At 40.4% G+C, this 27,757-nt stretch overlaps 2 protein-coding genes across 4 annotated transcripts; one reads left to right on the top strand and one right to left on the bottom strand.

Moving 5' to 3' along the window:
* Positions 1-1,984: 1,984 nt before the first annotated feature.
* On the top strand, positions 1,985-22,622 carry LOC148867916 (L-cysteine desulfhydrase-like). 3 transcript variants are annotated; one of them, XM_088978190.1, is made up of 2 exons: positions 1,985-3,814; positions 22,380-22,622. In XM_088978190.1, exon 1 carries the CDS (start codon positions 2,434-2,436, stop codon positions 3,808-3,810), a length of 1,377 nt encoding a protein of 458 aa, XP_088834316.1. In that variant the 5' UTR covers positions 1,985-2,433; the 3' UTR covers positions 3,811-3,814; positions 22,380-22,622. The 3 variants fall into 3 exon arrangements, with proteins under 3 accessions (XP_088834316.1, XP_088834317.1, XP_088834318.1); XM_088978191.1 differs by having other exon boundaries at positions 2,075-3,814; positions 22,369-22,622; XM_088978192.1 differs by lacking the exon at positions 22,380-22,622 and adding an exon at positions 21,133-21,700 and having other exon boundaries at positions 2,075-3,814.
* Positions 22,623-24,918: 2,296 nt separating this feature from the next.
* LOC148867915 (diacylglycerol O-acyltransferase 3-like) lies at positions 24,919-26,989 on the bottom strand. The gene is made up of 2 exons (XM_088978189.1): positions 26,495-26,989; positions 24,919-25,720 (listed from the first exon to the last, which is right to left on the bottom strand). The coding sequence occupies exons 1-2, from the start codon at positions 26,900-26,902 to the stop codon at positions 24,971-24,973; spliced, it is 1,158 nt and encodes a 385-aa protein (XP_088834315.1). The 5' UTR covers positions 26,903-26,989; the 3' UTR covers positions 24,919-24,970.
* Positions 26,990-27,757: the final 768 nt, after the last annotated feature.

The following is a 27,757-nucleotide window of genomic DNA, read 5'->3' as shown; positions in this document are numbered from 1 at the left end:
GCCGCAGGGTGCTATGCAAGTGAGCATCCCACTCCCAATTCCATGACCTTGTCCAGTGCATTCGGACAATACAAATCCAGATGTAGTAGGTCCAACAATTTCAGCAATACTATCTGTACCAGCAGTATCAGCACCAGTTCCCACCACTATAGTAGCATCCGGTTCCACCTCGGCACACAGGACTGTGCTAGGGCCAAAACCCGAATTGACTTGGAACCAGCCAGAACGTCAACCAATCCCCTCATCAGGGTGAGGGGACCTCGCAAGTACCGATTCCTCCCAGGGGTCAAGTCTCGCCCTGTGGAAGAAAAAACGGTCAGCACACTCCTCCAGTCTCGTAGGGAAATTTTAGGAGCAAGTCCGGGGATAGTCAGCTCAACAGGACCAATCCACCTCGGCTCTCCTAATAGGAAAATGATGGCTCACGAGGAGATAATAACCAGCTTGGAGTTCGGGGAGCAAACTCAAGGCAGGACCCTCCCGTCCCTCGTGAGAACCTAGCGAGAAGGAACCAAAGTCCACCCTAAATAATGCCGAAGTACCAGACTAGACTGAAGTCAGCAGCACCAACATCGAGCCGGTGAAGAAGCAACAACGGCAACGTTGCAAGACACGCCGCCCCTCGGCCAGGAACAGCCCGCTGACGAAGCCAAGCTAGCAAGCAAAGCAAGCCAAAGAAAAAGAAGAAGTGAGCTCGGTGGCTACGAAGAGTGCACCTCCACTACACTGTCGCTCATCCCCACTGTCTCCCAAGCTCTTAGTAACTCCGATGCCGAAAGATTTCAAGGTGCCCCCGTTAGACAAATATGACAGGTCATTCAACCCCAATGACCATGTGGATTCTTTCCAATCTCAGATGCACCTAGCTGGGGCTAATGAGTCCTGCATGTATGTGGCCTTTTCTACTATGTTTAGGGGGTAGTCCGAACCTGGTATCAGAACCTCGCGCGCGGGCTCCATCAAAAGCTGGTCCCAATTTGCCGACCTGTTTACTACACACTTCATTATAGGCAATCATAGCAATGGTAGTTTCAACCATCATCGGAAACTTGGTCAGTTCCCGACACCGTCATTGATTTGTTCAAATTTATTCTTGGCACCACTATCAATTCTTGACAATGTTGTAGCAATGGCACAACTCTTCAATCTCAAGGTAGAAAACAATGAACAATGTCTTCTTTCAAGGATAGTTTTGATATTTTAAAAGTTTTAAGTGGCACATGTCATTACATGATACTGACGAACTATTAACGTCAAGGACTTATTAGACACATTCTGACTTGACACAACCCCTAAAGTTCAAGATATTGATTATGAATTTTCCCATTTTTAAATTGTCACATCAACCAAAAAAAATCTTCAATTGTGGTTTTTGAAAATTAAAAGCAAGTTAGGTTTAGTAAAAAAAAATACATGTTTTTAAAACCACCAAAATAATGCTTTCTAGTTTCTAAGACAAAAAAATGTAGCATAAAAATTATATGGCTTATGGAACATGATATTAATTAACCATATAAAAACATGCTCTCATCTATAAAATAAAAAAAAAAGAATGAAAACATGTTATTTAAACCAAGAATTCAAGAAAATATATTTTTTATTTTTTAGAGACAAAAAAACATACATTACGAAAAACATGTTTTGTGTACTTGTTTTAAGAACCAATTTATTTACAAACTACATAACTTCATTTAATTTTTGGAACCGGTAACAAGAAAAACGATTGAGAAAAAGAAAAATAATTAAGGAGAACACCCCTAAATTCTCTCAAGTCTCAACTGAAATCTTCGCTTCTATCTACCAAAAAAACACTAAAATTTTGGCTCAAATATCTTGTTTAATACACGCAATGCCAGTTTTTTTTGTGTAAATAAATACATGCTTATTTTGGATATACATTCATATTTAGAATGTGTAGAATGTAAAACCTTATATTTTGCATGCATTTGTAAAAGTTATCGGTCGTCAGCTTCAATATATATATATATATATATATATATATTTGTTTTTCTGAAAAATGAAATTGAGTTTATTATTATATCTTTGAATATTTAATTATTTTATTCACTAAAAACAAGAGTTAGGGTCCGGTTTGATCAGGTTGGGGTCAAAGCCTACCTCCGCACAGTGCCACAGTCTAACGGCTAGACAGTGTTGCGCATTGCGCACCGGTGCGGATTACAGTCATCAGTCCCCTTTTCCGGCAACGGAAAAAGCTCGCTTGCTCTCTTTCTCTCTCTCTCTCTCCTCGCCTTCACAGTTCACAGAAACCTCTAAAGAACTGAAAATCTTATTTCATCGCTTGGGCTGATCCTCAACTAAAGGAAGAAACTTTTGGCTGCACAGCAACTATTAAAACGAAAACCAACCCTAACCCTAACCCTAATCATGGTTGTTCGGTTGTTCTGAAAACACTAAAAACTCTCTCCGGCCATGGATTCTCACGATCAGGACTTCAAAGAAAATGGGGATTCTACTCACGACGACAACAACAATCACGTTTCTAAGAAGATAAAGCTTTCCCCCTTCATCTCCGACTCCGAAATCCGCGAAGAATTCGCTCATCACGATCCTGGAGTCGCTCGGATCAACAATGGCAGCTTTGGCAGTTGTCCCGCCTATGTCATCGCCGCTCAGAAAGAGTGGCAGCTTCGGTTTCTTCGCCAACCTGATGATTTCTACTTCAATCAGCTCCAGAAAGGGATTCTTGAATCCAGAAAAGTTATCAAAGATCTGATAAATGCGGATGACGTCGAAGAGGTGACCATTGTCGACAACGCCACCACCGCTGCGGCGATTGTTCTCCAGCAGATTGGTTGGTCCTTCGCTGAAGGGAAGTTTCAGAAAGGAGACGCGGCTGTGATGCTTCACTATGCATACGGTGCCGTCAAGAAATCCATCCAGGCTTACGTTTCTCGTGCTGGCGGGTACGTAATTGAAGTCAACCTGCCTTTTCCCGTCAAATCTAATGAGGAAATTATCGTTGAGTTTAGAAAAGCTTTGGAGAAGGGGAAATCTAATGGTAGGAAAGTTAGGTTAGCTGTAATCGATCATATCACCTCGATGCCGTGTGTGGTAATTCCTGTCAAGGAGTTGGTTAAGCTCTGTAGGGAGGGAGGTGTTGATCAGGTGTTTGTAGATGCTGCTCATGCGATAGGTAGTGTCGAGGTTGACATGAAAGATATTGGGGCTGATTTTTACACTAGTAATTTGCACAAATGGTTTTTCTGTCCGCCTTCAGTTGCATTTCTGTACTGTAGAAGATCGTCCAAATTTTCTGATTTGCATCATCCCGTTGTTTCCCATGAGTACGGTAACGGGTTGCCTATAGAAAGTGCTTGGATTGGGACGAGGGATTATAGCTCGCAGCTTGTTGTTCCTTCTGCCTTGGACTTTGTTAATAGGTTTGAAGGTGGTATTGAAGGAATTAGGAAAAGAAATCATGAAATTGTTATTAAGATGGGGGAAATGCTCTCGGAGGCCTGGGGGACGCACCTTGGTTCACCCCCAGACATGTGTTCCAGCATGGTCATGGTTGGATTTCCTGCTAGTTTAGAAATATCAAGTGAAGTGGATGCTTTGAAGTTGAGGAAGCATCTTCGGGAGAGTTTTGGTATTGAAGTTCCAATATATTATCGGGTGCCAGAAGAGGGGGAACTTGAAGCACAGAACAAAGATAATTGTATAACAGGTTATGCCCGGATTTCTCATCAGGTGTACAACACAGATGATGACTACTATAAGTTCAGGGATGCAATTAACCAGCTCATCCAGGAAGGGTTTACTTGCAAGATGCTTCCCTCTAATTGATGAGGTATGATTTCAGCTTTGTTATGGTTCTTTGATCCATTTATGTTACTTATTTTTTTTTGATAAGTCCATTAAAATTTCATTGAAATCAATAAGGATAAGCAACTGTTACAAGCATCCCAAGGAGGAGGCGCAAGGTGCAGCTTCACTCTTGAATAAAAAACAGCACAAAAATTACAATTTCACCCAATACAACTGATCCCTAATTACCCCTTTCTTAGCTAAAGAATCAGCCAATGCATTTGCCCCCTCCCCACCCATTGTATAACCAAATTCATCTTTTTTCTGGTTCATTTTCTCTTGTAGCATCAAGTCCATGTGCTCATTTTTTCTTCTTTCTCTTCTCTCCACCTGCATTTTATTCCTGTCTATGGTTTCATGTTTGTTAACATACTTTAAATTGGTTTGCATGATGACTTTGTTCACATGGTCACATATGGTTTTGACTTTTTTATTTTTTTAAGAAATTGAACCACGTATTGAACTGAAAGGGGGATTTTTTCTGGTTTTCATTGTTCAACCAACTGATGTAGTTTTCAGAATTTTGATACACATACAGATACAAATACATATGCATATACCATTGCAGTTAAAGCTAAGGTGGTTGCTTTGCTTATTATTTCTGGAATTGCAAAAGGTTTGAGTCCCTTGTTTTGGTGCTTGGTGATATAGCCTCTGGGTCTGACCCATGGAGGTTGATGCACTATCTTAATGAGATGATAACCTTGTACGTTATGCCTTGATGAATTAACCTTGCCACTCTGATGGTCTCTTTTCCGAGAAGATATTGTTTATATCTTTTAAACTCTGCATAGGCACCTCTCTCTCTCTCTCATATAGAGTTTATCTCTATTGATACCATGCTGCTTGTGATTTTCTGGTTTTTTTGCTGATGGTTAAGGCTCTTCTTTTTCTTCAAGGCACTAACACTGATCTTTTCCAAAAATAGCATCTTACTAGATGTTAGAAACTTAGAATGATGCAAATGGCTCTAGGATTTAGTGAAGAGGACGATAGACATCTTATTTGTTCCTTGTTTGACTTCCAATAGCCTAAGTTTTTTTTTTCCTCTCTTGGTCAATATGCGAAGATGATGAGCATGGTTGGCTTATGAATCTGGAATTTCATGTTCTATCTGGGTTCCAATGTTCAGTGGTATACACATGGAGCACAGATGAGACAATAACTTCTCTCTCTCTCTCTCAACAAATTCAAAAGTGGAAAAGCTCTTCTCAAAAACTCCAAAGGTAAAGCTAACCCATCAGTCATCGAGTTTAGCTCCTTGGGATTCACTTCAACTTTACATGCATTGATGTTAATGAGCTAGCCTCCACGGACCTAGGAATAGCAATGGAGCGGGGTGGCGGGCGAGACCATTTTTGTATACCTTCTCCCCGACCCCAAATAGATAAATAGGGGTGTAAACGGATCGGATCAGGCAATATCCGAATTCGAATCCAATTAAAAAAATCCAATATCCGAATTTGATTCGATATCCGACGGTTATTGAAAACTAATAATCAAATTCGAATTCGATTAAATATTTGAATGTTCGATACGATTCGAATTTGACCAATTAATTATTTTAGGTAATTAAAATAAATAATTTATATTTAAAGTATATAAATATATAAGTTATTTATACAATTTAATTATTATATATATAAATTATATAAAGCATTTAAATATTTTACATATTATATGTAAGAATTAAATAAATGGTTGAATTTGGATATTTATCGAATTGAATCAGCTCATATCTGAATTCGAACCCAATTAGCTATTTGATATGAATAGGATATCCGATTTGAACTGATTAGATATTTGAATTATTCGAATTCGATTCAGTTATGTTGAATCTCGAATTCGAAATCGGATTTTCGAATACCGTTGACACCCCTACACATGAACCACACCCCGTTCCCACCCTAGTGTGGCTGAAAATCCCAACTCTATCCCCCTCCCTATGGGGACAAGGATCCCTGAATTTGCCTTCCCCCTGGGGCCATTCCTATGTGCAAAGATAGAGCCCTACTACCAAATCCAATCCGATCAAGGAGTTGTGAGTGTTCAAAGATGGAGCCCTACTACCAACTCAGTTGCATTAGCAGAAAATCCCAGGGTGAAAATCGTTGGGTTGCCATTCCATCTCTAGTCTGTCTCGAACTTTAAGAAAATAGCCCAGTTGTGTGGTGGTGTGCTCGAAGAGTTAAACTGATCAAACCTTTGAGCAGCTTCGTTCAAGCTGGTGGGGTCAAGCCAGAAAACGTCCCTCGAATGGTTGAGGTTACAGTAGATGGAACAGTCTATGAAGCTTGGATTCTTACAGCCATGGAGTCTGAGCTCTGGAAGGAAGCAGAGGGAGAAGATGATGACTTGGCATTGAGTGGCTTAGGTGGAAAAGCCTGGTTGGCGGAGGCAAGTGAATGGTTGAATACAGGAGAAGCCCAACCATCTAAATTAAAAAAAGGAAGAATGCAACTTACTAGTTTCTCCACACAAACTGGACCATCAAAGCCTGATCGTAGGGTTGGGTTTAAATCGTATGCAGAGATACCAGTTGTTGCTGATACCTCCTTCAGATCACCATGGTGTATGCAGCAAGGAACCCCCCCCCCCCCCCCCCCCCCACACACACACACACACACACACACACACACATGGGAAAAAGGAAAATGGTTAGTTGAACCCAAAGCTCCTTTGGTTGAACTGGGGAATGTTAGAAATAAAGATGAAGCAGGCAAGCCAGGGGCTTTGAACAAACATATTGCTGAACCAGGGTCGACCAAATCCGGGGATCACTTAAGTGATCACGTGACCCACTCGGTTCCTTTTGGGGGACAGTAACATGGGTCTATCATCGTCCCCAACAAAACCTTCTTCGAAGCAACTAGGATCTAAGGAACCCCGCCCAAACATTGGTGGTAAAATTTCAAAGCTCACTCATGAAGCTCTTGGGTGGAGACTGGTTCAATCAAGAACTCTACCACACCCGATAAACCAAACCCAAGGTATTGTAGAGAACCCAAAGAAGATTTGGATGGGGACAGTGACTGGGAGGACTGTCAAGGACTAGAGTTTGAAAAAAAGAAGAGTTTGCAGAGATAAACTAACCCTCGAGTATTGAAAGCATAGATTCCATAAAAGCTTGCAATTTTTTCGATGAAGATTGCTTGGGAACTGAGATTGTGTTTGAGGAACAATCTGTGGAAAGAACAGTGGAGCTAAAGGAAGCTGAGAGAGAAGAGCCCACCCCTCTTTGTGAGCCGATGCTACTGCAAGTAGAAGGAAACATTGCTATGCAAACTGTGCAAGACCAAAATCAGAATAAAAGTCTTGGGAACTTTAGTACCACCCTTGTATTAAGTGGAGGTGCACAGGAGGGACAAAAATAGGATGCTGTCAAGGTGATTTCTCAAGAGGAAGACAATCAAGAAAGGTCGGAGTCAAGGGATGCTTACGATAGAATGGAACAGGGAACTTCTAACCCTGGGTCCTCATCTTGTCCTCTTTGGTCCAGCTGATGTCAAAATGCCATTGTTTGCTAACTGTCCTTGTGCCACTAACACTGTAGCAGAGCTTTCAAGTCAAAAAGTTAGTGGTGAGTCTATTGAGAAGAGAATCTTAGAATCAAAAGGTTAGTAACCTGTCTGGTTTACTAGAAGAGGAGGAAAAGAGCTATGGGGAGAAGAAGATTTCAGTAACCCACAACAGGAAACCACAAAACTGGAAAAAGAGAAAGGACTGACTCAAGGAGACGAGGCACCAACTGAACCTGAGAATACTAAGGTGTATTCAAGAGAAAAAAAGGGTAGGACAAAAGGAAAGAAGACTAAAAAGAAAAAGAAAAGTGAAGTGGGGAAATTGGCTACTGAGATCTCTTATGAAAAAGGGGGCAGTAAGAGGAGGGGGGAAAAGGGAAGCAAGATAGGAGGGAGGAGATTGTTAGGGTCCTTCAAAAGTTAAAGAACGAAGATCACTAGCTAGAGTGTTCGGGGCTTAGGGAGTGCAAAGAAGAGGAGACTGATTAGGAATGCATTACAGAAAGAGAAGCCAGATGTGGTCCTAATCCAAGAAACCAAGCTCTCAGAGATAGACAAAAGGTGGATTCAAAGCATTTGGGGAACTAGAGGCTTAAATTGGGCTTTTGCACCTTCTTGGGGAGCTTCAGGAGGCTTACTAACGATGTGGAAAAATGAGGAAATGGATTGCTTGGAGGAACTCATTGGGAGTTACTCGGTCTCTATAGAATTTAAAAGAGAAAATGATGGAAAGGAGTGGGTCCTAACAAATGTGTATGGCCCCAATTCCTACAGAGAAAGAGATCAATTCTGGGAGGAGTTGAGTGCAGTTAGAGGATTGTGGGAGGGGCCTTGGTGCCTAGGGGGAGATTTCAATGTTCTTAGGTTCTCTATGGAAACAAACAACCCAAATCAGAGCATTACCCTTAGGCCTTAGCATGAGGAAATTTAACAACTTGATTGAATCTTTTGAGCTAAAAGAACCACCTTTGTTACTTGCTGAGTTCACCTGGTCAAAATTTTCAAGCAAATACAATTTTATCCAAGTTGGACAGGTTCCTCTTTACAGTAGATTGGGAAGAATTGTGGTCCTTCCCCTTTCTCTAGGACAAGAGGCGCTTTTTGGTGGTCCTTCCCCTTTCCGGTTCGAGAACATGTGGTTGGAAGATCCCTCTTTTAAATTAATAGTAGAAGATTGGTGGGAAGAGGGAAGACCAAGAAATAGAAAAAAAGGGGGGGGTTCAGATTTTTGAGGACTTTGAAAACTCTCAAGGGGGAAATTAAAGATTGGAATAAGGATCACTTTGGAAGAATTGAAGAGGCTCAAGAAAGAATTTCTTCTAGGATTGAGGAGTTAGACAGAAAGGAAGCACAAAGGAACTTTAGCGAGGAGGATAGAGAAGAGCGGTGGAAGCTTAAGGTGGAGCTAGAAGAGATTTTAAGGAAGGAAGAAATTTCTTGGAGAGAAAAGTCTATATGTAAGTGGCTTTAGGAAGGAGACGGAAACACAAGATTTTTTCACTCTCTAGCAAGTGGGATGAGAAGCAAAAGCCTCATAACAACTATGGAAGTGGATGGGGTTGAGGTCAGGAGGGAGGAGGAGATAGTCAAGGCCTTTCTTTATCACTTTAAGGGCATTTTCTCTAGAATGGAAGGGAATAGGCAAGACCTACCTGAATTGGAGTGGGATAGGGTGACTGATACCCAATCTAGGGCCTTGGAGGAAAATTTTAGTATTGAGGAAATCAAAGAGGCTGTCTTCTCCATGGAAAGATCAAAAGCCCCTGGGCCAGATGGTTTCACCATGGCTTCACCATGACATTTTTTCAAGAGTGCTGGGAGTTTCTAGAAAAGGACCTAAAGGAAGTGTTTGATGAGTTTCACCAAAATGGGGAGGTTTCACCAGGAACAAATGCCACATTCATTGTGTTAGTGCCTAAGAAAAAGGGATCTAAAACCCCAAGGGATTTTAGACCAATTAGTTTGGTGGGTAGCCTATACACAATAATTGCAAAAGTCCTTTCAAGTAGGCTAAAAGGGGTACTGTCCACAATAATCTCACAAGCTCAAGGTGCCTTTGTGGAGGGAAGGCAAATTGTTGATCAAATCTTGGTGGAAAATGAATGCGTAGCTGAAAAGAAGAAAAAAAAAGAGGGAAATGCTTTGTAAATTGGACTTAGAGAAGGCTTACGATTTGGTGGACTGGCTTTCCTTCTTGAAGTTATGGAAAATTTTGGTTTAAGAGAAAGGTGGAGAAAGGTGGAGAAAAGGGGTACTGTTCACAATAATCTCACAAGCTCAAGGTGCCTTTGTGGAGGGAAGGCAAATTGTTGATCAAATCTTGGTGGAAAATGAATGCGTAGCTGAAAAGAAGAAAAAAAAGAGGGAAATGCTTTGTAAATTGGACTTAGAGAAGGCTTACGATTTGGTGGACTGGCTTTCCTTCTTGAAGTTATGGAAAATTTTGGTTTAAGAGAAAGGTGGAGAAAGTGGATAAAGGGTTGCGTGGACTCGGTGCATTATTCAATTTTGATTAATGGGGCTTCTAGAGACATCTTCCTAGATAAAAGAGGTTTGAGACAAGGGGATCCTTTATCCCCCTTCCTTTTCACTTTGATTGCAGAGGTCCTAAGTAGAACGATTAGTAAGGCTGATTTGGATAATGCAATAAGGGGCTGGAGGGTGGGAAGGGCTGAGGTTGTGGTTACCCATTTACAGTTTACAGATGACAATGCTTTTCTGTGATGACTTTAGCCTTGAGGCCCTTGGGAACTTGAAAAGCCTTATTAGCTCCTTTGAGAGCTTGTCCAGTTTAGAGGTCAATTTGGGGAAAAGCTGTCTTGTAGGCTTGAATTTACAAGAAGAGGAAATCATTAGAATAGCAGAGGTCTTAGGTTGTGAAGTCAAAAATTGGCCCCTAGAGTACTTAGGGCTCCCCTTGGGCGGAAATCCACGTAATGAGAGTTTCTGGAAGCCTGTGGTTGAGAGATTTTCCGAAAAATTGTCACTTTGGGAGAGGAGTTACATCTCGTTGGGAGGTAGGATAACCTTGATTAAAGCCACTTTGGCTAATCTTCCCATTTACTTGTTGTCTACCTTTCGTATCCCAGTCAAAATTGCTAGGCAATTAGAAAAATTAATGAGATATTTTCTATGGGAACCGGGAGGTGATAAGAGAGACCATTTGGTGAATTGGGAACAAGTTAGTAGGCTTAAAGAGAAGGGTGGTCTTGGGCTTGGAAACTTAGTCAAAATTAATGAGATATTTTCTATGGGAACCGGGAGGTGATAAGAGAGACCATTTGGTGAATTGGGAACAAGTTAGTAGGCTTAAAGAGAAGGGTGGTCTTGGGCTTGGAAACTTAGTCCAAAAGAATTTAGCTCTCTTAGGAAAGTGGTTATGGAGGTTTCCCCTAGAAAGTGACAGGCTCTGGCACAAGGTCATTGCTAGCATACATGGTATTTCAGACAATGGCTGGGACTCAAAGGTGGCACTTTCAACAAATTCAACATCTCCTTGGGAAGCAATTTATGAGGTCTATCCTTTCTTCCTTAATCTCATTCGGTATGATGTGGGAAATGGCCAAAGAGTCTTGTTTTGGTAGGATCTTTGGATAGGTAAACATCCATTAAAGGTCCAATTTCCGTTGCTCTATGCACCTTCCAATTACAAATCTGAACCCATTTCTAAGTTTGTGAGATTCTCAACTTCAGGTTTAAATTGGTACTTTAGATTCAGAAGGGGTCTTGGGGATTCGGAATGTGAGTCTCTCATCTCTCTTTTGGCCAAACTTGACTCCGTTTTTTTTTTGGATCAATTTGTTGAGGATACCAGGGTATGGTCAATCTCCCCCAATGGTCTTTTCACTTGTGCTTCCTTTTTTAGCTTCTTAACTCAGCCAGCTACCCTGGGGGCAATGTTCCTGGTGAAAGAAATTTGGAGTAAGCCAATCCCTCCTAAGATTCAGGCCTTTTGTTGGGAAGTCTTCCTTGGAAAGATAAACACTTGTGATATGCTGCAGAAAAGAAGTCCAAATAAGTGCCTCTCCCCTCATGTGTGCAGCCTATGTAAATGCAATGGTGAAACTGTTTCCATATCTTTCTATTCTGCCCTTTTGTGCTTTGTATTTGGGAGCATCTTTGTTCCCTTTTTGGGTGCAGGTGGAATCCCCCACAGGAGGTGGTGGGCCTTTTTGACCCTAGCTTCATGAGGCAACCAAAACAAAGAGGAAGATTATTATGGAAAACAGCGAGGACTGCCTTGGTTTGGACTATTTGGGAAGAGAGAAATGGAAGAATTTTCAATGAAAAAAGCAGATCAGAGATGGAAAATTTTGAAACAATAAAGTTAAAAACTGCTCACTGGGTAAAAACTCTGGAAGACGTCTAAGTCTTCCCTTTGAATGACATCCTCAGAACTTGGAAGGAAGTGGCTATATCAGACCAAGGAAAAGAAAAGTTTTTTATGGAGTGGAGACCCCCAGAAACAAATTTTGTGAAGCTGAATTTCGATGGAAGTTTCCTTGGTAACCAAAACATAGCTGGGATAGGAGGTGTCTTCAGAGATTCAGGAGGAAAGGTGTTAGCTTTGTATTTAGGGCCTCTAGAAAATGGGGACGCACTGACTGCACAGCTAATTGGACTCCTGCAGGGATCAAAATTTGCTAGGTACTTTGGGTTCCTTAATTTGGAAGTGGAAGGGGACTCTCAAGTGGTCATTGCTTGGGCAAGATGTAGCACCCAAATCCCATGGATCTATAGGCATACTTTTAGGGAGATTGTGAGCATTGTAAGGGAGTTGAATGTTACTTTCAATTTTCCAATGGGTGAGAAGAACAGCAAATGGGATGGCAGATACTCTAGCTAAACAAGGGGCTAAGAGACCCCAATTGTTTTGAGAATGTTTGGCTTCTTCAACCTAACTTTGTGGCATGGGTAGAAGAGAAGTGGAGAGCTTTTCAGGTAGAGGGATCAGCTGGTTTAAGGGTGATGAGGAAGTTATAACTGCTCAAAGAGGAGCTGAAAGGAAGGAGACGTGGAGTATTTGGGAATGAGGAAAGTAGAAAGAAAGAGGTGTTGGAGAAGCTGGCCAGGCTGGAGAGGCTGGAGGAGGAAGAAGAAATCTACCCAAGAGAGGCTGGAATGGAGAAGGAAGGCCTGGAAAGAGAGTTAGAGAGACTGCTTGTGAGAGAAGAGGTGAGTTGGAGGCAGAAGTCAAGGGCATTATGGTTAAAAGAGGGAGATAGAAATACAACCTTCTTCCTCAAAACCCTTTGATCTTTTAGTTTCAGTAGTAAAACATTAAAACAAAGTATAATTGATTTATATAGCACCTAATAAAATGTATTAACACATACATTAATATGATACAACAATATAAATGATATTATAAAAGGTGCCCGCCTTGTCACTTTTGTCGCCTAGGCGGGCGCTTAGTTGCCTAGGTGGGTGCCTAGTTGCTAGAAGTCAAGGCGTTTGGGCGAGGCACCAAGCCAAGGGCACCTAGTCGCCTGACAACTATGATGCAACCCTTATAAAATTTTTGCCAAAGCGTTACCAAATAGGCTGAGAAAAGTGCTTCATGAAGTAGTAGGGGAAACTCAAATGGCCTTTGTGGAGGGAAGACAAATTCTAGATGGGGTGATGGTGGCAAGTGAGTGCATAGATTCAAGATTGAGAAGTGGAAGACTTGGTCTAGTGTGCAAATTAGATATAGAGAAGGCTTATGATCATGTGGAGTGGGGATTCCTAGAAGAAATTCAATGGCTGATGGGATTTGGAGAGAAATGGAGGAGCTGGATGTATGGGTAGATCTCATTCGTGTCATTTTCAGTGATCTTTAATGGGGTTTCATCGGAGTTTTTTTCAAATCTCTAGGGGGCTGAGACAAGGGGACCCTTCGTCCCCATTTCTGTTTGTGCTGGTAATGGAAACTCACTCTAAATCTGTTGTTAAGAAGGGGAGTTCAGCAGGGCTGGTTAGAAGGTTTCAGTGTTGGGTCAGAGGGGCCAAGCATTTCCCATTTAGAATTTGTAAGACAATACTCTTATTTTCCTAAATGTGGAGGAGGACCGAGTTCTGAATTTAAGAGCAATACTAGTCAATTTTAAGTTGCTAACAGGTATGAAGGTGAATTTGGAGAAGAGCACTCTATTTGGAGTTGGAGAGATTATCCAGGAAGAGATGTCTCAATTTGCAACAGCCTTAGATTGCCGGATAGAGGAGCTTCCCTTTTCCTACTTAGGCCTCCCAGTTGGGGCTAGACCTATTCATGGGCCGGGCTCGGGCCTGGCTTTCACTCTGTATTAACAGAATTTTCTAATGCTCGAGCCCGGCCCTCATAAAAAGCCCGAAGCCCGGGCCTGGGCCCGAGCCCGAAATTTAGCCCATACTGTTAGCGGCTGAATAGAGAGAGAGAGAGAGAGAGAGAGAGAGAGAGAGAGAGAGAGAGAGAGAGAGAGAGAGAGAGAGAGAGAGAGAGAGAGAGAGATTATAAAGAAAAGAATAAAAATGTATATATTAAATTATAAATATATATTTTAATAAATATTATATTATTTATATATTTTTTATAATATATAAAATACATATCATATATTTTATAAAATATATAATATTGAGTCGAGCCGGGCCGGGCTCGGGCTGGGCTTTTTTGACAAATCCCGAGCCCAGCCCGAAACACAGTTGGGCTTACTGTGTTAGGCCCGAGGTCAGGCCCACGGGCCTAATTACATGACCAAGCCTGACCGGGGTGCGGGCCGGGCTGAGCCGGACCATCGGGCTACCCAGCCCATGAACAGGTCTAGTTGGGGCCAAATATGGGTCAGCAAGTACATGGAAACCCCTTATAGAGAGGGTGGAGCTGGGTCTGGAGAAGTGGAAAGCAAGATATCTCTCATTTGGGGGCAGAATTACCCTCATAAAAAGTGTGCTCTCGAGTCTGCTCACTTACTACCTTTCACTGCTAAGAATACCAACTACTGTTGCCAACAAGATTGAAAAACTTCAAATGGGAAGGGGCAAAGAGATCAAGGAAGTTTCACCTAGTTAAGTTGGAGAAGGTATGCAGACCGAAAGCTCTAGGGGGTTTGGGGCTCAGAATAAGGATTTTCAACAAAGCTCTCATGGGGAAGTGGCTATGGAGGTTTGGGCTAGAATAAAGAAAGGGAGAGAGGGTCAGTAAATTGTTGGAAGAAGTCTAGACCATTGATGAAGAGGATAAGGAAAAGAAAAAGTCTTTATCAAGAGTTTATATTAGGAAACAAAAATATAGAACCAGACCTTTACAAGAGGTTGCAGGATCAGATGAAGCGAATGGAGCAATGGGTACAGAGGAGGAAGATGTAGCCATAGATGATACTCACGAAGTAGAGAAATCTGTAGATGTGAAAAGGGTGCTCAACACTAGGGTGAAGGTCAGTAAATTGTTGGGTTTATTCTTCTTGGGGGGGGTGGATTTCGCAAAGGAAGCTTTTAGGGAGGTGGAAGAGAATAGATTCCAGACAAAAGAGAAGATTGAGGGGGCGGCTGATTCTGGTTCAGGGACCACTAAGAAAATTGGAAGCTTAATTATAGTTGGAGATGTAGAGGAGGGGAGTTGTAGAGAAGACCTAAGTGCTGAACAATTGTTTGAGAAATTACCATATTTGAGTTAGAAAGAATAAATGCTCAAAGGGAGGTTTCTACGAGGGTGGAGAAATGTTCTAATGCAGTAAGAAGATTTAGAAAACAGAAAACCAATCAAAAGAGACAAGTTTCAAATGTTTTTGCCAGATTGAAGCTGGGAGTATATGGACTGGATTAAAAAAGAAAGTTACCCAGATGAGACAAGAGATTTTTATATTAGACAGTGGGCATGATGAGAAAATGGATAAAGTTCAAGTTGAGTTTTCATCAGTTGGATTGTTTGGTTTCAGGATGTTTTTCGTATGTATCTTTGGAAGGATTTGGGTTTCTGGGTTATTCAATCTATTGTGTGTTTTAGTGTATTTGTATTTGGATATGGGTTGTTTCTTAAGGTGCTTTGGTATGTCTATAGTTTTTTCCCCCTGTTTTTAGGGTCTTTGTTAGGGCGGGTCTGTTGTTTTTTTGGATCTGCTATTGATGGGTGATTCCTTATCACCCTGTTTTAATCTCCTTTTCCTTTTTTTTTTCTCTAATAAACATAGTTTTCAAGGCGCCAAGGTGAGGCTAGGCGACAGGGGGTCTAGGCTATGGATTTTTTTAAGTAAAAACATGTATCCTAGGGTAGTTCCCTAGGTTCCATAATCTTATTTCCTTAATAAATATCCATAATTTTCATAAGAAAAGTATAAACTTCAGGTTGAAGTATAGAAAATCAACATATTCCAACATATTCATGAGAAGAAAAATAAGAACGAAAAGAAAATTCAAAAAATATAGGGGCTGGACCCTATGAAGAAGAAGAAGAAGAAGAAGAAGAAGAGGGTTCAATACAGTGTTTAGCAATGTTTGTGTTGATTAAACCCTAACAAATGAGAAAGTAATAAAAAGAAATTAGTGTATAAACACACAAAATGAATATTTTAGTTTAAAAATGTCTATTTTATAATTATAACCTCAAAAAATTAAGAATATAAAAGTTTTTTTATAACACGCTATAGAAAACTGCTTGGCTATTAGGCGAGGCGAGCCTCCAAGGGCGCCTTGTCGCCTAGGTGTTGCCTTGACAACTATGCTGCTAATAAAGTTTATTTTTATTTATCTTCAAAAAAAAAAAAAAGAAAGGGAGTCTTTATGGAGAAGGGTGGTGGTAGGGAAGTATGGGGTGGTGAGATTTGGGTGGGAGTCGAGGGAGGTCTCAAATTCCTATGGGGTGAGTGTTTGAAAGGGAATAATGAACTTTAATCAGGATTTCAGAGGCATGGTAAGTTTTCAAGTGGGTGTTGGTTCTAGAGTGAGGTTTTGAGAGGATGATTGGAGTGGGGTAGGGAAGTTGTGTGAAATTTGTCCAAGACTGTATAGACTGGCTGATCATCAGGTCTTGGTAGTCCAGCTATGAAGTTAGAGATGCTAAGGTGATCTGGAGCCCTATGTTCAGAAGATCACTTCTTGATCAAGAGTTGGAGGAATGCATCTTTATGCTGGACAAAAGTTCAATATCTCTACAACCACTGAAGATGGACTGTGGTGGAAGGAGTGCGGAAATGGAAAGTTCACAGTGAAGTCTTTCTACATGGCTCTCATCAAGGAGGATGTATCTACTGATCAGTTAGGTGGGATTTGGGGAAACCCAGTTCCTCTGAGAGTAGAAGCATTTGCTTGGCTGGTTGCACTCAACAGTGTTCTCACAGCAGATCACCTGAAAAGTAGAGGATTTAGTCTTGCTGGCTCATGTTACCTGTGCAAATCTGAAGAGGAAACTGCTTTCCACCTGTTTTTCACTTTGCCAAGTAGCAAAGTTTATTTGGAGATTCTATTTGTTCCTGTTTGGCGTACCCATTTTCCAACCTTCCTCAGCAGCTGAAATCTTCTCTGGTTGGCCAAAATTCAGAGGAAGCAGGAGAGCAAAAATTGTTTGGAGCTGCATCCCCTTTGCAGTGTGCTGGTCTCTGTGGTGGGAGAGGATCAGGAGGCTATTTGAAGGAAAGAAAAAAGAAATATTGAAGTGCTTGTGGCTTCACTCGGCAAACTTATTACTAATTGGGTTCTTCCCCTTCAAGAGTTTGAGCGATTCAGCTATTCAGATTTTGCAGAAAATTTTTGGGACATTCTTGAGATGCAAGCTTGTAATGTGCACCATTTCAGTCTTGGCTGAAGTGTGTTTTTGATGATTGCTTGTAATGGGGTGTCATCTTGACACCTAAATAGATTGTACTTGTTTTTATTTTAATAAAATTTTCTTAATTACCTTTCATAGAAAATATTAATTAAAATGCAAACATTAATTTTAAACTAAATGTCTTAAAAAATTTATTAGCTCAAATTAAAATACATCAGCATAACACATAAAACATATGCAATCATGTCAAACTTTAAATCTCTTTATTTCTTTCTCAATCGCATTATTTCAAATAGCTAATGTATAATTCTACAAGCAGCCTTTGTACCAAGCCCCTTGAGTCAAGGCCAAGCAAGTCAATATTAGGATCTTAAATTCTTAATCTGTACAAAAATGGTTTTATAATTTTAATTATAGTTCACTGTTCTTCTTTTAAAAAATGTAGTGTATTAAGAAGAATGAATGGGCAACATGGGGCCTGGGGGAGGAGCCCCTGGCCCAGCCACCATGCTTCAAAAAGGCACAAAATTTAAGTATTTAACCGAGGCACATGCCTGAGCTGAGGCACAAGGTGCATGCTTTTACAAACGGGTGTACCTTTTAAACCACTGCAAGACCTCTTGCTTGCCATTGCCACAGAAGCAACCCAACCCAACTATGGATGTCTCGTATCTGGTGATTGAGTGATATTCAGCTTACTCTCCTTAGAAGCACATGGTGCATTGATGAGGGGCACAATCTGTCATGGCTTTTTCTTTGGATTAGATCACACATGTTTATTCTGCCCAAGCAAGGGTCCCACATGAAAAATGACACTCCTGAGGGAATAGTGAGATGTCAAATCTTCTTAAATGGGGACCCTGCAGTTTTTAGAATCTGAAAAAAATGCCCTAGGAGTTAGATGAGATCTTCACAACAGGGTGGATGCTCCAAATACATGGTCAAGGGATGAAGGGGAAATGTAAATCTCTCTCAAGGAGTCAAGGAGGTCCACAATTTCAGAAAACCCAGCTTCCCCAAGGGGTCTTCTAAGGCTAAGGTTTCATGAGGTCCTTTGGGTTAAGTGATAAGGCAAGAGGAGATAGTGGCTTCCTGGTTCAAGGTAAGATTATGAGGGTAAGTTTCAACAATAGGTCTCTCACCCCACCAAAGATCAGTCCAAAACTAAATTGTGTCCCCATTCCCCACTTTGTATCTAGTGAAAGCAAGACTAGGGGCGATCCCTGGGCCAGGCTGGGCTTAGCACCTATGGAAAGGGCTATGGTCTGGTCTGCGCTGAACCCTGGGCCTCAATACGTGCCTGGGTCTAGGCCAGGATTTGGGCTTAGTCATCTAGTATAATGACATATGATAGATGCATAAAATATATGCTATAAAAATCTATGATGCTGGAAAGGTATGATACCGGGAGATCTTTGACCAATCAACCCTCATCCTGGTGAATTTTGATGAATACTTGATTGGTTACCACTTTTATGATACTGCTTGATTGTTACAAAAATTTCCGGGCCAGTCTAGGCTGAAAATGATCACCCCTACAATAAACGGATCATAAATAGAGTTAATTAATACCTTTCCAGGGGTTTGTAGCTCTGACCTTGTTCAAGTGGACTTTACTATCCCAACCATACCAGCCCTTCTATACTTGCCATTGATGAACAAATTATATAGTGGTTGGAGTAATCTCTCTCTCTCTCTCTCTCTTGTTGGAGTAATTTATCCCTAAGATTTTTTTTTCAAATTGTTCTAAAGCTGTTAGCATCCTAAATTGTGTTTGCTGTTGCTTAACATTGTTTAAAAATGTTGTTTACCATCTTGGGTGTAGGTGTCTATGTATTGTAACTAATTTCAAAGAAAGAAAATTTCCCCATACAAGTATTAAAAACTAGCGAGGCTTCTTCCAATGAATTTTGCTTTTTTTCTTGGATAAATTCCCACAGGATAAGGAAATTCTGGAAACAAGATGAATGTGTTCACGTAGATCCTGCCTATATTACTTGGTCTTTGCTCAAGTTTAGTGATTAGCTTGTATAAGATTATTGCTAAGGTTCTCTCCATGAGGCTAAAAACAGTTCTTCCAGTCTTAATCAGTCAGCATCAAGGGGCTTTTGAAAGCTTTTGCAAGATTGTGAGGAAGTGTGTTTGGTGTGGGGCCTGCCAAAAAGGTGAAGAAAATAAAAAAAATGTCAACAAGAGAGGGTGTAAGCTTGCAGTAGTAGATTCTTCAAAAGCCAAGTAACTAAGTCCAAGTTTGATGTGGGGGTTGGAAGTGGTTGAAATTGCTGTTTGAGGTTCAGTTTTGTAGGATGGTACTATTAGTTTGAGAAGTGGGTTGGTGGTGCATTAGGGGGATCGGGCTTGAAGTCTGTTTTTCATTGTTTTATTCATTTTAAGGTGTGGAGTAGCTCTCCTGACCAGCTTTTGAAAATTTTAACTTCTGGAAATACCTTGCCACCATCATTACCGTCTGGCTGTTTGGCAAGTCTTTCTAGGTATATCTTTCAACAGCCCAATAGATGAGAAGACACACTGAGCTTTTGCGGTCTTGTCTTTAAAGACCAAGACTGTTTGGTTTGCATCATGGTCTACCAGGCTGTTAAAAATGGCTAGGAAGGCTATTTCAGTGCAGAAAGACCAAAAGCTTAGCTTCCCGATTTTTGGCTTTTTTTGGTCTTTCCATTTACTCATCATCAGGTCTTTCGGTCTACACAATACCAAATGGGAAAAGACCATTTTTTTGGTCTGTTGAGCTTCCTGCAGACTGAAAAATGCGTCAATACCATCCAAGTCTATGGTTGAGGTCCATGGGCGTGTCAGCCAACTTGGACACCGACTTTCCAGTGTCCTTGAGAAGATCAAGGATGTACTTCCTCTGGGAAATTTCTGTCACTGTACAGACAATCCCTTTGGACCATTGGCTAAACCGTCAGCCAGTGTGCTTAGCTCCCTGGGGAAACGTAGCGTGCAAAGAATCAGCTGTATACCTGGCTTCTGACAGGCAACAGATAGTGTGCCAATGGCCCACTCCCTTGCTTCCCCATCCAATTAACAGTGTTCTTTGAGTCCCCTTCTATAGCTAGGGGAGACAGGCCTGTTTGGTATTTCTTAACTCCATTAAGAAAGTCAAGACCTCAACCTTTGTTAAGTTTGCAACCCCTATGGGCCACTGCAAACCCAACAAATACTCCCATCCCTCTTGAAGAAGACACCACCTATACCTGCCTTCCTAAGGTTACCAAGAGAACTATCATTGAACTTGAGTCTAAAGCCAGTTTCTGTCTGATGGGCCAGTTAGAGATCTGGCTAACTGGTGGAGAATTTAATCTCCTGGAGGCTCTTTTTGAGGTCTCCAAGAGATGCCTTGGAAAGCTTCATAGGTAAGGACTAATAGAGGATACATACTTTCCAACTCTTCAATGGAACTGGCTTTGTTTTCAAAATTTTCTTGTATTCCTTTCTTCCCACAAACCCCACATCACAGCAGGAGTTGCTGTTTTCCAGTAGATTTTCCTTCAAGTCCTTTCCTTTGCCATTGCAGAAAGAGGTCAACAATATGCTCTGGGGCAGCTCCCCTCTAACCAATCTCATTAATTGACAGTAAGAGTCTGACTATAAAATTCAAGCATGAAGGTGGAATGGTGTGATCTACCATGTCTGTGGCTCAAAAGGCTTGTTGGGTAGCTCTGTTTCATGATATTTACATTTTCCAAGGTTATGTGCCATATCAACATGTGGAAGTTGAAAGATGGATCTAGGGCTGTCAATGGGTCGGGTCAGACCCGATAGACCCGATGGAACTGAACTGATTGGGGTGGTTCTGGTTCCAGAACTTGTCCCGATGGGCCGGTTCCGGTTCTTAAAAAAAGTTCCCGATTATTATTGGGTCGGAACCGGGTCCACCTTGTCCCGAACCGATTTGGACCCGACCCAACCTATATATATATATAGTTATTATTGTTTTTTATCAGTTTCCTTTTTAGCAGGTTTTTTTTATTATTTTTAGCAGGGTTTTTGTTGCATTTTAGGTTTTTACAGGGTTTTTATTGCATTTTTTTGCAGGGGTATTATTAGCATACATATCAAAACCGTGATGGACCCACTTGTCCCAAGAACCGATCGGTTTAGTTCTGGGTCCAGAATTGCAGAGCCTATAGGGTTTGGGTCGGTTCCGGGTCCGGTTCTACCTGGCTCCGACCCAGAACCGATCCGTTGACATGTCATTTAGATGAATTGTTGTTTCAATTTATCCCTTTGGCTCAGTTTGGAAGGAGTACAAATACAAACATGTAGAGTGCAAAACCTTGTATTTGTACTGTACACGTTTGTATTTGTACTCTTTTCAAACAGAGCCTTTAGGAAGTCTCATTTCATTGTAAAAAGGGTGGAAAGTTTTCAATTTGAAACAATTAATTCAATTTGTGTTGTTCCTTTTGGGGTCAAAACTTTGTTCTCTATCCATTTTATAGAGAAATTAACCCATCCTCAGTTTTTGTGCATCATCTATGATTCCAAGCTACAGATAGGGACTCGGACACAGATTCGGGAAATGGGGATGTGGCTTTTTATTTTATAAAATCCTGGACATGAATACTGGTACGGGTATCCAATGTAATATGCTTATTTAACATATACAGTTTTTTTAGTACATCTAGAATCCATGCAGTATCTAGTATTGTATCCGAAACTGGTACACTAGTAGGTGCATGGATCCAGGTATCATTTCGTTGATCTTTTGTGTTGCCCGTTGTAGGCAGGTTCAAAGTATTTCGTATGTATCTTTTGGTCTCGATATACCTATTTACAGGTGTTTTGGGACCCCCATTTATTTCAATAAAAAAAGACATCATGCGGTTAGTTTTTAGTACCGATACGCCCCTGCCAATACACGGGCGTGTCGATATTTTTAACCTTGATTGTAGCTTTCCAAGTGAGGAGTTGGAACGTTTTGTGTGCTTGATATCTGTCTTTAGAGTTCAAATTATCTAAGTTTCCCATTTTTAAGTGAAAATGTTGGGAGAAGAAAGGATTTCGTTGAAATAGAGACTTGACTTTTGTGATGCAATGTTTTTCTACTCCACAATGTTGTGCCACAGTGGAGTAGCAACTATTTTAGATGAAAATCGAGGTCTTAAGAATGGGCAGTGTCTTGGAGTGATGTTGGATGTTTTGTCATAAATTCTTGTATAGTTGCATCTTGCATTGGAGCCAGAATGTTGTTTTTGTGCTTATCAGACACTGAGCTTATCGACCTTGTAAACGTCACTCAGGGATTCTTCTCAAACTAACGGTTTTCAGCTGTTCTGCAGCTTGATAGAGATGGAGGTGCTACAGCCATCTATCGCGAATAATGGTCCCTCTTCTTTGGATTAAGTTATTCTCATGGCTTGTAATTTCCTAGGACCTATGATTTAGGAAACCACGCTCGCAAGCCAAAGTGCAATTCGTTGTATTCAGTCCAAGGGACATAGCGAGTGTCTTTTAGTTTGGTGATCTTAGACATGCGACGGGCTTATAATTATTTTACAAATAAAATAAACGTTGGCATGCTCTCTCTCTCTCTCTCTCTCTCTCTCTCTCTCTCCTCTCTCTCTCTCTCTCTCAATTTACTCATGTTCCATGAAAATTAAACTATTTCTACGTTGCTCCGTTGTTATATTTCCAATTAATTTCTACTCATTCGTTTCCTAGCAAGTTCTACTTATTATGAACCATGATTGAGGAGTGGTATTAATTCAGATTCTCATTAAGGTAAATAAGTAATCTATATCAATCTCAATTTTGACGTTGTAATCCATATAAATATATAGTGTAACGAATTATTTAACTTGTATCACTAAGCTTGAAGCTGCATTTGAGAAGAGAGAGAGAGAGAGAGAGTACTGAATGGATTGATTTGTCAGCCCTAAAGAGTAAAGATGTTTTCAGCAGCCAAGGTTGAACCTGCAAAACCACAAAAATTACAACCGTCTATCCAACTGAACTTAGGGCTTGGAGCATGGGGTGCAAATTGGGTACCAGAGCTGTTGAACACCCAACCCTAGGGGTCAGGTTGATTTTGGGTTGGCCCGACTTCTCGATAAAGTTCAACTTCTATTTTCTTTTATTTTTAGTAAAAAAGAAGGTTAAGGTCAATTAAGTTTTAACATTGTATATATGTAAGGGCGGGCACAGTTGTCAGCTTATGATAGGGATGTGAGTTAGGTGCTCGATTTAAAGATTTCATCACTCTTATAAAATAATAAATAAATAAATATTTCATACTAACCTGAGGCCGCTCAAGTTGCACCCTTAAGTTATCATGACTTAAAAAACTTGTGTCCTTAATATTAAATTTGTTGATATACATATCAATACATCTATACTATTATAAGGTGATATGGTAATTTGTATCTCTTGTGCACGTGTATAGTACGAAGAATTTTTACCAATCAGACCTCTCCAGTGAATTTTGATTTCCAAATTTTTAATATCAGATGATTGGTTATCGGTTTTTAAGGTATCGTGCATTTTTGGTATTATGATTTTTTTTTTGCCGGGTGGGGGTGGGATGGGGTGTAAATTAGAAACACCCACCCTGTTCGTACTTCTTACGGGGGTAGCAAAAGCGCCCCAAGCCTTATTTTGCGACAAAAAGACAATGTATTTCTCGATTCGGTCCATTGCTGTAGGGGTGGATTCGAGCTGAGCCAAGCCGAATAGTATTAGGCTCGAGTTCGGCTCGAGACTATTCTACGAGGCTCGAGTTCGGTTCGAACCAGAACCTTGAGTCCAAAGTTCATAAGCTCGAGTTTGGCTTGGCTTGGCTCATTTTATATTTTATAAAAATATTTATTATATATTTTATAAATATTTTATTATAAAAATAAAAATTATATATGAAAAAATTTATTTTATATATTTGAGCCAGCTCGTGAGTCTCACGAGCCGAATTCTAGTGGGCTCAAGCTCGAACTCAGCTGAAATTGAGCCAAGTTTTTCACGAGTCGAGATTGAGTAGCTCGTGAAAAGCTCGACTTATCGCCACCCCTAATTGCCATTATCATTCATTCAGTTAATGTGACTCATGCCCTTTATGGGGAAGTGCTACTAAACAATCAAGAAGTGGTTGATCTTAAGAAATCGTGCTTTACAACGGGTATTTTCATAGCTTTTGGCGTTATCGTTGTTAGTCCATAGGATCTCAAGGGGGCGGGGGTAACTACAAGGGAAAATTGATAAAAATCTAAAAGTACAAGGGGTTTTTGTTGCAAAACAAATGTTAAAAGCATATGTACTGAAGTAGATACAAATTTGGTAAAAACTGCAATGCAAAATTGGTTTGATTTTTCATTGATAAAATTTGTATTGTGTTTGGTTGTGATGGTATAAACACAAACTCCAAGACTGAAAATTACCTATTTTACTTTTATTTTCATTACAAAGAGAAAGAGGTATTCTTACCAAATAATTTCCAATCAAACTGGAGTGCAAATTTGACTCAACTCTTCATTTGAACTCTTCTCAAACGCAGCCGTAAATTCGGAGCCTCGAGCTGTTGGACTAGATTGACCGAGAAGAGTGTGTTTTTGATCAAGTCAAAAGTGGGCTTCAGGGAATTTGTCCTCGACTCGAGTATTTAACATCTGCTGAGTGGTAAGATACCAATGAAGCACATTAAAAAACAGTTCGTGCGATGTTAATGAAAATTTTATTTCCATTCGGAATGGAATGCTGCGAAGATGGGTTGTAAGAGGAAGAGCTTAAGTGAAAAACGATTCCTAAAATGCAAGGAAATTGAAGAAATAATCAGTGAAATTTTACCCAAAAGAAAGAACATGAAAGAGGAAAAGTTGCACAAATTCAAAGGACTAAATAATGAACAAGTATTTCATTCATTACTTAATTTGTTTAGGGAAATTTACATTCGGGTTGCAAGACTAAGATCCTTTCTCTCTTCCCCAAAGAAATTTGCCACAACCATACCTACATCCTCCAAGCCTACACCAATGCACAAAGGATTGCTTGGACGCCCATCATCCACTTCCTCTGTGCCTAATTGATTAAAAACCCTTATATTAGGACCTTCCCTGCATTTGCCCATGCACTTGCAGCCAACAACAACACCTTCGACACCAACCCTCTTTCCAAATTCTTCCAACAGCATCTCTGCACCCATTTTCTTGCACTTACCACCCATGCAAACTTCAATTCTCTCGGTTGATGCCTCCCCAACAACTACTGGCTTACTTTGGTGGTAATCATTACTGCTAACTTTGCTACAGCCACCACTATCCTTTTGGTTGCAGCATCCTTGCCTGCTGCAAGTTTGTATGCTGCAGTCTTCAATCTTCTCTATTCCCTCTGCTCTATTTTCCTGAATCAGCAAACTTGGGGTAGTTAACACTGCACTTGTGTCCTGTTTTGATGCATCTAGTTTTGTTTCTACGAGAGCTCTGTCTCTCAGGCGGCTCATCTTCATGCTAACAACTTCTCCACACTCTCTGTCACTTGATTCTGAAGAACTCCCAGAAGATTCGCATTGGGCCCTGGTTTTGGTTTTCATCTGTGTGGCTTTTAGCCTGGCTTTCTCTTGCTTCCGTTTTTTCTTCATCTCTTTCTCTTTGGCTCTTAATTGTTGTAGTTGTGCCAATAGAACCTCTCCTGCTTCCTTCATAATAAAAACAAATATACTTGATTATAGTTTTCATTTTTTTGGTTAAACCTCCATTAATTTTCATAAAACCAAAATATCTTACACCCATAATAACATTATAGTTCAAAATCAGAGACAATTTCTCTTTTGTCCTTGAAATCAACTTCCCACCAAAGGCTTTCACCCAATAATAAATAAATAAATAAATAAAACACAAGGTGGGAAAGAAGGAAAAAAAAATGGTCTTTAAAATTCCACAAAATATTGGTCTCTGTCCAATGCACCAACAAATATGGATATACTGAGCTGGAAATTCAGGTAAACAAATTTTCTTTAGAATTTTCTAAGAATGAAAATTCAATCTGTTTGTAGGCTTACATCTGATACTTGATAAAATTGATCAAAATGTCGACTAATCCATCTCAGAAATTTTGGCGAAAGGTATTCTTCTTATGTATAAATAGACGTAAATAATCTAAACAATAATTAGAAATAAAATAGCTTAATTTTATCGGTGAAAATTTCACTTCTTCATTGGCACAACAGGATTTATTTCAAATATTGAAAATAAGATAACAAAATCCAAAATTCGGCATTCAAAACAAAATTTCATTTTTCAAAGTTTGGGAGTGAGGATGAAAACAACTGAAGAGGCTATATTTATAATCTACAGCTCAATTCATTTGATACTATCCTCATCCCCACTAATGGTAAGAAACCATAACAGGGGAAATTCAAATGACGGTGTTGAAAGAAACACACGAAAGAAGCTGTAATCCGGAATGTTACCGTGATCATTTTCAGGTTATCTTCTGTAACAATTCCATTTCCAACCTCCAAACCAAAACCCGTTCCAGAAAACATCAACAAGTCCCTCGACAATTCTTTGATCAATTTTGATTTCTTCATTGTTGCCATTTCTGAACTTTTCTCCTTCTTGTTCCCGCCTGATCTCGGTGATACATAATACTGCAAATGACCATCATTGGAAAACCCAGAAACCGAATAGGCTGAAAGCCTTCCAGCTCTCTGAAAAACCTTGGCATCTCGAGAACCAGGAAAACGGAGGTTGCCGGAGAACGAACTTCCGGCATCTGCGCACAGACCAGAGGAGGAGGAGGATATTAAAGACTGGTTATCAAATCCAGCGCCAGGCAAGCATGGAACCTGCCGGAGGAGAACGCCGGAGAGTTCCATTGCTTGGACTCGACGCCGGGAAATTTTCTACGAGAACCGCTGATTTTTCAAAACGGTTTTTATATCGGAGAGAACGCGTGGGGAGGGGCAACGAACAATGGTATGCGTGGCATCTTGGTATTGGTTGTGTGCAAGTGGATCCGATGTGGAGGGGAGCAGCTGCCTGGCACCTGGAGACCTGTGACCGGATTCGGTTTTCCACACTTGTTGCATTTCCGACATGCGTTTTTGTCATGCAGCCACCGTTGGATATATCTATGAAGTATCGCACGGCTTTAATCAAGCCATGTAGGTCCAAGTCATCTGCCACGTGAACAACCGCAACCGTGTTTTTCGTCCGAGTAGAGTTACATCTTTCTAAAGACCGATAATACCCTTACACTTTTCGTAATAGGACAAATGTGTCCCTATCGAAACAAAATAAACAATGAACAATCGATTGTCTTCTTCTAACTCCAACTTGATTTGAGCTTTCGTACGAAAAAACGGAAAAAAAGGTTTGTTTCTTCTTTGGGCAAATTTCTTAGAGTAAATTGACTAGTTCTACCTTTATTATTTGCATATCATCTTGAAATACTCTTAATTTTTTTTTTTACAATTGATATTATCGTTAATTACTAATGAAAAATGAAATACCAAATTTATCCTTCAATATTTTTCAAAATTTCAAGATAAATGAGAGAATTCTTGGGTGCAAAGTCACTCTTATCCTTTTAAGTCTGGTACAGTTCTGGTATCACAGTTCTGAATGCCTACAAACGGACTCACCTGGGCGAGCGATTTTGACAGATTAAGAGAACCCGAAAATCTTGCAACTTTCAGCATTTGATCCATTAAAGTCTGGGTACAGCCAGT

Source organism: Nelumbo lutea, chromosome 3 (genome assembly GCF_056320005.1).
Source record: "Nelumbo lutea isolate HS-2025 chromosome 3, American lotus-T2T, whole genome shotgun sequence".
NCBI classification, from domain to species: domain Eukaryota; kingdom Viridiplantae; phylum Streptophyta; class Magnoliopsida; order Proteales; family Nelumbonaceae; genus Nelumbo; species Nelumbo lutea.
This window is presented reverse-complemented; position numbering and strand designations above follow the sequence as displayed.

What these genes read in the sequence shown, in the direction of transcription:
- LOC148867916 (XM_088978190.1), top strand. Translation starts at nt 2,434, where the DNA reads ATGGATTCTCACGATCAGGACTTCAAAGAAAATGGGGATTCTACTCAC.
- LOC148867915 (XM_088978189.1), bottom strand. Translation starts at nt 26,902, where the DNA reads ATGGAACTCTCCGGCGTTCTCCTCCGGCAGGTTCCATGCTTGCCTGGC. An exon ending in ATAACCTGAAAATGATCACG is followed by an intron (nt 25,721 to 26,494) that starts GTAACATTCCGG and finishes TTTATTATGAAG; the next exon opens with GAAGCAGGAGAGGTTCTATT.